Genomic DNA, 12,680 nt, shown 5'->3' on the forward strand with positions numbered 1-12,680 from the left:
ACTAAAGCCAGACAAAACTGTAAAGCTACTTACATAGCTCCTCATTATAAGTTGATTTTTCTTTAGGCAAAGAAACAATTCCTTCCAAATATGCACATGCTATTTCTCTGTTCTCCTTTGGTAGCTTGTCGCACAGTTTCAAGAAGTATTCTGCTCGGTCTCGTCTTCCTGTGATATCCTTCATACCTGCCAGGTCTTTTCTGTTAAACAAGTATGCAATGTCTGTGTGTTCAATGGTCAAAGGCTCTATATTCTCTAAAATAAGGCCGCGGTTTTTCTCAGTAAATGATTCCTCTTTGATTAGCTTGGCTTTGGTTTCTAAAACAAAGCAATCCAGAAAACATGCATAACATAAATCAAATTAGGGTCTAGTGTTTTTGTTTTCGTTGAATTAAGTAAATCCTTTATTCAAGATAGTTTGTGGCCAAATGTTTATGGTTTGAACATATTTCATTGCATATGTAGCATGCAATGGGTTTGAACACAAGTTCTAGCAACTTACTATAGGTTCTCATTTTATGTATAATATAAACAGTAATGTGTCATGAATAAAATTATGCGCTTCACAAAAGGAAGTTTTTTCATAAATTCCTAATTTCAAAGTACCATTTCTTTTTTGATCTGCTGGGACAGTTCTTGTATAAACCTCTGTGCCTTCCATAGGTATCCCTGTGCGTCGAGTAAAAATCGATGCTAAATTTCTCACACTCTCCCTTATCCCAGATCTATTTTCTCGTAAACGTAGACGAATATGAACAAAGGTCGATCCATTTAAGGCTTTTCCTAAAAATTACAGTAACATATACAATATATGACATTCAATGCATGTACTTCTTAAAGGGACATGGTCATACTTTTAGATAAAAATTATATTTTCATTTCTAAATGTTTGCAATGCTTTATATATACATGTAGGCATTACCATAGACAACCCAAAGTAACTATTATTTTTGCTATTTATTCCGTTGTTATTTTATTCAAAAATTTATGATTTAGTACAGGAACTTAACATATAATTATTTATAGTGGAAATTAGCTTTTACCAATTTCAATGACATTCCCATTTTGGACAATTTTTTCAATCCTTTTATGAGATAAAGCAATTTGACCATCGTCCGTCTTCAGGTATTCAAGAATAGCATTGCCATGATTTTTTCTCATTATAAATGTAACAACAATTGGTCCATTCTGAAGAGCTGTCATAAGAATTTGACCAGGATGCACATCTATTGTCTTTGCCAGCCAATATCTCAAATCCTGAAGCTCGTCCCTGTACGACTCTAGTTCAAACACCATGAACTGGATTTCAATAGGCTGACTTTCAACACCTAAAAAATTCAAGTACTTAAAATATGACTAGTATGGCAAAATAATTGAGTGTTGACTGATACGAGGGGCGTTCAATAAATAATGTCATTGTTGTTACAAAAGTAACACAATAAGATATATTTTGTTATTTTTTAATGGTTACCTTCAAAATACTCTCCTTGAACTAACACACATAACACATTTCAATCGATATATTCAAGCTTTGAATGTATTCTATAATGGGAATTGTATTCATCTAATGATAAATGACAGAGAATAAATTATTCCTTGACGCACATCTTCTTTCTGACAAGTGCTTTTTAAATTTAGGAAAAAGAAAAAAAAGTCACATGGAGACAAGTCGGGTGATAAGAGATGTGGGGTAAAACATGAGCCTTTACTCTTTCTAAAATGATCTCACAACCTGTGACTTGTGCTGGGGCGTTGTCATAAAGAAGTCAAATGTTTCGAATTCCAGACTTTGGTCTCTTCCTTTTCTAATGTTTCTTAACTTTCCTAAGCACATCATTGTTGTATACATGTCCGGTGATTGATTGGCCTTTTGGAATATCAACTTGAATTACAGGACCTTCACTATTTAAGAAAATTGCGCATAATACTTTCTCTGTAATTTGGCGATTTGCTATAACAGTGCCTTTTGGCTTTTTGGTCAACAACTTTTTGTTATCAATTTTCCTTCGAGGTTCAAAATAATGTATCCATGTTTCATCACCTGTACAATTCCGAAAAACGTCGTCCACTGCAATTTTTAAGTAGTTTTCTACACATTTCAACCCGCAATCGTTTTTGTTTTTCTGTTTATAGATGAGGTAACTATCTTGCTCTAACCCATGAAGGCCAATGTTTTTCTTTAAAATTGTAAATACTGTCTCAAATAAAATGCCTACTTAAATTACTATTTGTTAAATGGTTAATCGACCATCATTAGAAATGATTTTGGTTATTTTTGCTGAAGCCAATTTTCAATTTGCTGACCCACCCGTTAACTTGTCTAGCCTCTAATTTCAGCCTTCTTAGATGATGACTTACTAGTCATATTTTCATACAGTGTCTCGAGTAGAGGTTATATATCAGCTTCTCAAAGGAATATTCGATGATGAAATGTGGTCAGTTAAATAGAATATGAATTAAATCATGCGTGAAAAGAAATTCGAAAGAAATAGAATATGAATCAAATCATGCGTGAAAAGAAATTCGAAGGTCAATTGAACCCTGTATTTTATGAAAAAGATTAGTGACATTATTTCTTGAACGCCCCTCATAAAAAGGACATTTTACTTACTTTGAGGGAAATTTGTATTAAAGCATTCCAATTGAAACTGGTTTTCAGCGGAATACTGTTGACAATCTTTGACGAGTTTAGGTTTCCCACATTTGTCAAAAATCCATTCCAGAAAACTCATGTTATACTGGAGTTTCAACATATCTGACAACTCATTTAGCATTTTTGTTGGGTTCATTTTTTCAACACGCTTGTGATCCACAAACTCTTTAAAGAGAAGGAAATTAACGGTTAGCTTTGCAAATATCATATACCAAATTGTCATTTTCTGTGGAATCAGTTAATTGTTGGGGCCAAATTCGTGGAATGTGGGTTTTTGCTTATTCGCGGGGATGTAATTTTTTGGATGCGTTGGTTACTGTTATAGTAACAAAGATAACTCTTTCTAAAAATGTTTTCGTTGAGGATGTAAATTCGTTAAGGAGGGCTACATACGAATACCACGAAAATTGAGCCACCACGAATTTTAATGATTCCACGGTATATCATGTACATATGCTCATACTGATTTTTTAAATTCATTTAAAGATGGATACTTAATCAAAGTATATTAATCTTACCGCATAAATGAGTTTTCATAGAGTGCCAAGTGTCGTCTGTAATACGACCTCCAATTCTTTCTAGGAATTTGGTAAAGTCGTTTGATTCAGATGGAATAGTTTTGGTTAACACCATGTCTGAAACTATTAAATAAACACTGGTTTAAGATAATTCAGTACTCAGCAGAATATACTATTTTATAAATATTTTCAAACCCAACTACATGCATATTAAATATTTTAAAAAGAATATTTATATATTATTAGTTTTGATGGATGAAAATGTATCTTTATCAGAATATTGCTCGAGTCATGCTGATAATTAACTATCAAAAAGAAAATAAAGATTTCGAACAAAATTACTGAATTCATGTTTAATGTGATTAAAAATACCTTTTGAAAGTACATTATCCTCGCAATTGGCTGATTGTTCTCTGCATTCTATAGCATTTGAAATATGTCTGTCCAGATCATTAGTCTACAGAATACACGTAAAATGTTCTATAAGTTTAACATGATGTTATTAATTTTGCGTCGTGGATAAAATATAATAATGGTTTAACACCAGGATTAATATCGTTAAAAGAGAAAGCTTATTATAAAATAAAAAGGGATTCCAGTTTTAAAGCAAAATAAATATTGAAAGGCAATATAGTGAGAATATGTCTGTTACCTTCGGTAGTTTAGTTTCAGAATGTAAAGCGGATCGTAAAACGCGACAACTAAGTGATGCTTCAGCAGTTAATTCGTCGACAGACTGTAACGTATCTAGTGAAATGAAAACGTTATGCAATGTATTTGAGAATCCATAGCATTGATAAACATTGTCACTAAAGAATTTGGGAACAATTTTAACAGATGATATGTTTGAGAAGAAAGATTCATTATGACTCATGACCTACCAGGGGGGTAAATTACTTCGTCCTGTATCATCACCTTCATGATCTTATGTTTCAAAGAAAGTTTCAGCATCCAATGACATGTCAAAGTTAATTTTTCTGACGTATAAAGTGCCCTCAGTTTCGGAATAAGGCAATTTCGTATCATCATTGTTACAATTACGCATCCAGTTTTCACTCCAGAAACCAGTATATCGTCGTAATTAGCATGGATCAAATTTGCTAACATCTCCCGTAACTTCTCAAGCTCCGATCTTGGGTATTTACTTACTCCTGGGCAATTTATAATGTATTTAACTTTAGTGTGACCTGAAATATTCAACAAATTTCACAATTACCTGAAGTCTATTGTTTCATTCAAAACGTAGATTGGTTATAATTTGAAAGTATATAGATTAAAACATGGACAAGGTATTTTCAACAACAAAAATAATATTAACTCGGTGATTTATTCAAACATCAAACATAATAGATATCCATATTACATTTCAGTAATATGCCCAATATCATTCTATAAAAAGTGTTTAAATAACTTTTAAAGGTAGGAAGCTAGGGAAAATTAATCACGTTTACATTCATTCCATAAAATATAAAACCCTTACAGATAAATACTTTGATTAAATATCTAAAGATTTGTAATTGCAATTTTTTTCATTAATAAAAGTAACTTAGGATAGAAAACCAAAATGAATCAAAATATCTTCCCCAGGGTGTTAGTATTTATATTAAGGTACCTAGACTTATACTTTTTAAGACAATACGTAACAAGATGACGATTTAAATGTTTTGTTAAATCGTTTGTATCAATCTATTTGGTTGAATATCGTCATTGATCAGAGGTTGGGCTTGTGAGTCACAGATCATGAGTTTGAATTCCTCTGGGTTTTTGTTCAGATTTATCGAGTAAATATTTAGACAACATAAGTTTTTGTCTGAAATTGCACTTTCTCTCACCTATTTGACTTGAGTATTTCTTATCCATCATGCTATCTATCATAATCAAGCAATTTTCTGCTGGTTAGAGAAACTATATCAAGGTGTAGTGAGCCACCTTAATGAATTATCTATAAGACCAATAGCTTTAAAACAATGATATGGTTTTATTTGTATATGATAAATCTGTAGCTTTTGGACTGAATTCTTTTGTAGACAAGTACCATTTTCTAAAACTCCTTTTTCAAAAAAGTGTATTTCTTCTCCTCTGTTTTTAGCATACTTTACACATTCATCATAAAGTTCTGGAGCTTTACATGCTAAAAAGAGTCCTTGAAGATAAATTAAGTTGTTATAAACGAAATATTTTCCATCGAGGAAATCTAATAAATCCTTTGGCTCCTTTATCTCTTTTAAATCTTCGGAATTAACTTCTTCTCTATCTAAATGGGAAAAAATTAATCATCAGATTAACAATAAATCTAGTCATAATTTTAATAGAAATTGATAAATTGTTGGAAATCTCACTCATTTACTTTAGCATAAAGAGATTATCATGAGATTGTCATGTACAAAATAAATGCATTTGTACCTTTAACAAAACATTTTATTCGCTTGAATACTTTTTCTGTCATAATTCTTGACAATGTCCGAAGAAGGTTATTATACTGCCCCATTTTAGTTCCATTAATCATTTTTTCTAATAATGGAAATCTTTCGCCGTCATCGTGATTGCATCCATGTCCTAAAGCAAAGACCAATATGCCATGCGAAAATATTACAATTACATATATTCCTTTTGGGTTTTTTTATATCAAAATTCTTAATATAATAACGAGAAAGTCTTGTTATTACGAAAAAGTTAGCAAACTAAAAGACACAACAGGTAATAAAAGCAAGATACTAAGATGTAACAAGAAGTGACTATAACTCCCCACGGGACCTTTTTAAAATAAATACCAGGTAGGAATATCATTGGTAAATAAATTCACGCAACAGTCTTTCCAGGTATAAGTCACTGATGTTTTTTTATGCTTATCGTTGTGAAATAATTATATTCTAACGGATAATTAAATATACTAGTATTTCAAATCTACGGCCTATCATTGTCATGATTGTGTTATTTGTAAAACTAATTACCTCGTAAGTAAACTAAAACTTACTAAAACTATATCGATGGGCAAAAATATGCTTTAGTTGATAAAAACACAGCAATTATTTTCAAAAAAGCATTTAACATAGCTTGATTGGAACAAACTTTAGATAATACACATACATTAAAGTAAATTTGTAATTGATACAGTGTTATGCATACAATTTAAAAGTAAAACTACACATAAATTAAAATTCAATAATTCATATTGGTTTTCATGATATCTCATTGCTTAAGCATTAGACGTAAATACAAAATAGTTTAAACAAACCATTTGCTTGTGAGCAATGTTGATCGGACACATTCATTAATTTTGTTGAGACTCCGTCTAAAAATAAAACAAAATGTGTTTGGTTTAGACAGACAGACTTTTTGGTGGTTCAAACGAGTTTGAAAGAAGTGAGCGTTGCAGAAAATACAGTATAACTGTTATTTATGCGGATGCAAATTTTTGTGAATTGTTCCAAAAAAATAAGATTATATATTTTTTCGATTTTAATTTGTGCAATATTTTAATTTAACAGTAGCCACTGCATAATATAATAGCTATTTAGTCAGGAAATATATTAACCGGATTATAAAAAAAGCAATCCTAGCTAAATTCATTATGTCTTTGAATGATAATCAATATGTGCCTTTTCACATAATTTATCCCAACTACATTTTCCAATACATGCTATTTTCCACAATAATTGATGAATTCATCATAAAAAATGGAATTTTAAGAAGTCTAATATCATTTATCAAAATAGCTGTCATTAGATTGATAAAATGCAAAATCCACCAATGCATATTTGATGATATGCCATAACCGGCATGACTGAACCATCAACTGTGAACTTTACAGAGGCCCGTGGGACTTACATAGGAATTCTTATGAGCATTTTTTACCGGTTTTTTTGTTTGCGATTGAAACTTTACGTCAGAATTGCACAAAACATCTACTATCATTTGTACAAATCATTTTCCAGAATGTACTATTCAAAATAGTTTCTCGTTTGAACATTTAAGTATTTCGTACGTACAACAGAAAAAAGATGATGTAAGAATAAAGGAATACTTTTTTAAAATAAGAAAAACAGCAACCGTGTTCAAAAGAGAAAGAATGTATTTATTAGAACAACGATTTTTGAAAATTCAAAATTACTTCAGCAAAACATGCATAACAAATTTTTCCTTCTTAAAATAATACTATGAATCATTTCAGTTCTTTAAATCTTGATTAGTCACACTTGACTTGACTTCATTACGAAATATCATTCATCTATTATTGTTTTAGATTTAGACATGAAGAAAAACAAACCAGTTGCTTTGTCTTGTGAGTGATGTTGAACGGACCCATTTGCCAGTGTAGTTGGACTTTCGTCTAAAAATTATTTAATAAAAAAATTACGGTCGATTTAGACAAAAGCATAATTGAAAGCTGCAACAGCTTTAAGGTAGTTTGCGGGTTTACCTGCTTGTGAGAAAACCTACCTTGAAAATTTGTCCACGTGATCCATAGGTTTTATAGTTTTATTTCTAAAATTTATTTAAGATTCGTCTGCGCGGTAATAATGTTATTGTGTTTCAAATACAGTGTCATTTATAAAATCAAGCAACGCCATTTCAATAAAATATATAGTAAAATGCACATTTTAACCGAGAAACGCATTACAAAACTATGCTCCAAACTTTTAAACGATTCAGACGAAATTAATCATTCTCAACACAAAAACAGAGGAGATAATTATGAATTAATTCATAAAAAAATATCAGTATGTGTTCTCGGCCAATTTTTGGCAAAAAAACTTTAAAGATTTAAAAGATTTCTCAAAACCTTATATTTTCATTACGACGTTAGCCTGACGTCATCATTTCCTTACTTCTTAGAACACCAAAATTGAAATGCATTTATTGACAAGACTAGCTGTTTAACACATTTGAGAACATGTAAATGCTTATTAGAAATTATTGTGAATGTTATCAAATGCAATTAATGTAAGGCTGTAAAGATACAGAAAATTGCTATTTTTGTTTTTATGAAACTCTGAGTCAATCAATGCAATAATAAAATGCCAGGCAACTACTGACATTATAAGTAAGTAATCGAAAAAAACAGTTATCTCAAGCCAAAAGAAATTTAAGAATTTAATCGGTAGTACAGATTACGGAAGTTATAATTGTAAAAAAAAAGCGAAGTTAATGCATACATTCTATTTTAAAACATGACTTTAAATGGAAGAGTTCTAACGCACACTCATTCTTTATCTTTATAGAACAAAATGTGACAATGTATGTGACTTCTTTAAATTTTCAGCACTTGATATTTTAAATCTTTGTATAAACATTCATAAACCGCATTTAAGCATTTTAAAATATTTTCTTTTATACTTCTAAATATCTCATTTGTCATTTTAAAAAAAAATTATGAGTTTACTATGACGGTCAACTCTTTATACGTCGATTCCTATTGTGACGTCAGCAAACCCGCGAGCTACGTTAAAGTAATAAACATTGTATATAAAAAATTAGTATATGTCACTTCTACGACCTATTATCGTTTAAGCGACTTATAATTGTGTTGTGTTTGTACGTCTTAGTGTATCGTAGCTAGGTACGATATAACAAAAATGAATTTTTTAAGCACAAATTTGGTTTTTAAAGAAAATTTTAGAAAATTTTGAAAAAATTTGTTCAAATAAAAAAAAAGTGGAATGTCGCAATAAATATTTTTTGTAATAAAAATAAATAAACTTTTTTTAAATTAAATAATTCTAAGAACCATTTTCTTTAAAACTTGATGAATCACACTTAAGTTTATGATGAAATATTAAATATCATAATTCTGTTATCTCTTTGATTTAGACTTGATAAAAAATCACCAAACAAACAAACCGGATGCTTTCTCTTGTGAACGATGTTGAACGGACCCATTCACAATTGAAGTTGGATTTCCGTCTAAAAAAATAAGTTTTATTATGAAAACTGTTGTATATGACCCTAAATATCTCAAATTCATGTACACAGAAGAGGAATATTATGTTTTAATCCATATTTCTCTTAGAATGAGACGTTTTCTTTCATTTTCATAAAATCTGAGTTTTATGAAGCAGGAAGATGTAGGTTTCGAACTTTAATGCAATTTATCAATTCTAACAGACTTTTAATGTCAATACTCAACCTAATTTATCTGTGTGTTATCTAAAACTCAAACAAAATAAAATGAGGTATAGAGGAATCAATCATTATTACGAGTGTGATATTGTGAAATTCAACTGAGGGGATACGATTTACGGTCTGTGACAGTTAATCTTGGGCCCGACGTGGAATTGAACACGATTCCACGCGAATACATAATGCTGAATTATTATTTATCTCTGATATTTATAAAAAAAAAGATGACTGACATCGTCATTAAAAATCTATATTCCTTATTTTAATTCCGATTGTACAATTAAATATATTATCGAAAAGAGAACAAAATGTAAGCTAAGAAAAATACAATCCAATTTTATTTGATACGGATGAAACTCTCTGCTGTGACGCTTAAAAAATTCCCCGCGCGCTACATATTGTGCAAGTCAAGAAAAGTGCATAAGACAATTTTCTAAATGATTTTGTTAAAAATTCCGATCACACTAGTTTCCTGTTGGATTAGCACATTCTAAGACTTACACCAGACAGTGTTTATTTACGTTTTCAGCGGTTAGTATTACACAGTGTAAGACAGAAAAATCTCTTACACAGACAGACTTATATCATACCGGTGATGGTGCAAGGAAAAAGAGATTAAAAATAACCAAGCGAGAAGTATTCCTTGAATGGTTTTGATTGAAAACACGCAACATCCCTTGCGAAATCGGTAACACGAATAATAAAAACATACAAGCTTTAAAAACGACAATCAATAGATAAATATTAAACTCATTTATGTACAAAACATTAATGTGAAACACGAACAGGTGATATGTAATTTAAAAAATAAAAAAGCAATTTGAAAAAGTTCGCTGATACATGAACTTCGTTAATAACGTGTTCAAATCACTTGGAAATAAACTTCATCGTTTTCGTGATCAAATACTTTCAGAATATTTGATCAGGCACCAATTACGTTCATGTATTTGTGTGAAACGTTTAACATTGTTATTTATTAAGGTCTTCCGTTTCCAACGGAAGACCTTATAGTGATTGTAATGTTTCTTTTTATTAAGGTCTTCCGTTTCCAACGGAAGACCTTATTGTTATTGCTTTGTTTTTTTTACTCTATTATTAAGGTCTTCCGTTTCCAACGGAAGACCTTCTTGTTATTGCTTTGTTTCTTTTTCACTATTATTTTTATTGTTTTTTTTTTCTGTCACGTTTTCTCAAAAATGCTTCAGCCAATTTTCATGAAATTTTCAGATCTTATTCATGACAAAATTTGTAAGAAAAGTACACGGGGTTTTTTTGGTCGTCACTTCCGGTACCGAGAAATTGAAGATTTTACGTTTTTGCTTGTTCACGATTTTTCTCAAAAAGAATTTACGATAGAACCTTCAAATTTTCAGAGAAGGTAGACAATGAACGGCCGCTTTGCCCTTCGCATATCCGAACGTCCGCCGTCACTTCCGGTCGTCACCGGAAGGAAATGAAAAACCTTAATTTTTCAAATTTTTAGATTTGAATTTTATTTATGTTTTTATTCGATAGAGACGCTTAAAACACTTCAGAATATGAAATTCGTGTTAAAATCGATCCAGGCATTCCCGAGATTTTGAGATCAAAAGTTCTGAAGCGAGAGTCCGCGTAGCTCAGTCGTTAGAGTGTTGGACTTGTGCCCAGGCGACCCGGGTTCCATCCCCGAGTGCCGATTATTTTTTCTTCCCTAATTTTGTTTTGTTTAACGATTTTACCTTTAAAATGATGGTTTTTATTGTTTTGCGTTTTATTTTTATCATAAATAAAAATAATAACAGCTTTTTTAGTACAAATATAGAGCTCGTTTTTGTCAGCAGTTCGCATCGCCGCCATCAAAGACATGCCGCCGAAGCGCCCCTGCAGTACGGCCGCATTAGAGTTCACTGGGTCGCTTTGCCGGCATCAAAGAAATGCCGCCATCTCAATGACTGTATGCACACAACATTTAGCAATGCACCATCGTTATTTTACATGGCTTTAAAAGGAGAACTGATTAGTATTTGTTCACATATATAGATACACGCTTGCATGTAAGCATGCGTTTATTGACATACGTTGCTGATATACTGATTCCCTAAACACTACAAAAAAGTAGAAAATTTCTCTCTCTCTCTCTCTCTCTCTCTCTCTCTCTCTCTCTCTCTCTCTCTCTCTCTCTCTCTCTCTCTCTCTCTCTAAAGTACATAAGAACTTAGTACAGGTAACATGCAGTAAATTAGATAGAGGCTAAATGTACATTGGCGTCCAAAAATTATACATGTAATTATTTCAAGTTACGGGATAATGTCTATGGATTAAAATAATTTGAAATTCATTGTTTAATGATTGTCTTTTTACTGATTGGAAGTCAACGCTAAAAAGTCATTTTTATTAAAGATGGTGTACTTTTTCCTTTTTTGTGCATGTCTATATACTGATACAAATCTGTTGCCTGTCTGGGATTAAGAAAAACCTCCAAAGTTTATATTTCCGTTTAGTCTGTATCTACGATAGCATGTGAACTACATATGAATGTTAGAACTGTGGAAATTACTGTCATCAAATTTTTACCGAATAAATTTACGTGTTACTGATTTCGTTATTTCTACATTTATAAAGATTTTATCAATCCTGCTGAAATAAAACAGTCAAACATAATAGTAAACGACACGAAAAAACATTCTCAAAACTGAAATACATGGGTAAAATGCATCAGTCATTGTTTTTGGACTTCCCCTAATTGTTGTTAACCGAATCCGAGATCCACACCTCAAAATTCTATTTTCGATTTATTTAAGACGAAAATCAAGCTCGGGTCTTTTCAACCCCCTCCAGACACAAACACGCATCAATATTTCAAATGACCTCGCACTGTTACCAAACCTGAATAGTCAGACATCTTACACGTTGTTTTTCATCTCATACAAAAACTCAGCTCCTCTCCCGGGCGGAAACGCCCCAAATTCAAAGACAAATTCGGGAATTATTTCGCGTCAAACATGTTTTGAAACACCTGCAAAGGCTGTGTGTTCTTATCTCGCCGGAGCCAAGATTTCTTCTTTCTCTCTATTTCTTTCTCTCCTTTTTATTTAATTTTCTAACTAAAATAATCAACATAAAAGGGTTGTTGGACTGTAGTTCAAGTTGAAAAACACTCTTCAATTTAGATTTAGACAAAAACAGTCTTTTATTATTAGGGTCTTCCGTCGACCCTTCTATTCTTATTGTTATTAGGGTCTTCCGTTTACAAAGGCAGACCATCTTTTTTTTCTTCGGTTTCTTTTTATTACAGGTCATTAGATCTGTTATTAGGTCAAAAGACTTCTTATTTAATATGAGTTAAAATGGGGCTGGTTCTTTAAATAAGGGATCCAACGGGGTGTATAATCCTTCATCCATCGCACTTT

The 12,680-nt window shown here is 31.4% G+C and overlaps 1 protein-coding gene across 9 annotated transcripts in view; it reads right to left on the reverse strand.

Moving 5' to 3' along the window:
- The window catches only part of LOC105349046 (uncharacterized), a 49,578-nt gene that overhangs the window by 635 nt on the left and 36,263 nt on the right, over positions 1-12,680 (reverse strand). For 6 of the 9 annotated variants that reach the window (XM_066086879.1, XM_066086882.1, XM_066086880.1 and 3 more), the window contains 13 exons: positions 9,013-9,075; positions 7,439-7,501; positions 6,407-6,463; positions 5,575-5,727; positions 5,207-5,425; positions 4,053-4,358; positions 3,824-3,918; positions 3,544-3,628; positions 3,172-3,294; positions 2,612-2,818; positions 1,044-1,328; positions 607-783; positions 34-318 (listed from right to left, as the gene is read on the reverse strand). In XM_066086879.1, the coding sequence (XP_065942951.1) occupies positions 34-318; positions 607-783; positions 1,044-1,328; positions 2,612-2,818; positions 3,172-3,294; positions 3,544-3,628; positions 3,824-3,918; positions 4,053-4,358; positions 5,207-5,425; positions 5,575-5,727; positions 6,407-6,463; positions 7,439-7,501; positions 9,013-9,075 (2,118 nt within the window). The remainder of the gene's footprint in view (positions 1-33; positions 319-606; positions 784-1,043; positions 1,329-2,611; positions 2,819-3,171; positions 3,295-3,543; positions 3,629-3,823; positions 3,919-4,052; positions 4,359-5,206; positions 5,426-5,574; positions 5,728-6,406; positions 6,464-7,438; positions 7,502-9,012; positions 9,076-12,680) is intronic. The other 3 variants (XM_066086884.1, XM_066086883.1, XM_066086886.1) reach the window with 3 other exon arrangements.

This window comes from Magallana gigas, chromosome 6 (assembly GCF_963853765.1).
Source record: "Magallana gigas chromosome 6, xbMagGiga1.1, whole genome shotgun sequence".
Lineage (NCBI taxonomy): Eukaryota > Metazoa > Mollusca > Bivalvia > Ostreida > Ostreidae > Magallana > Magallana gigas.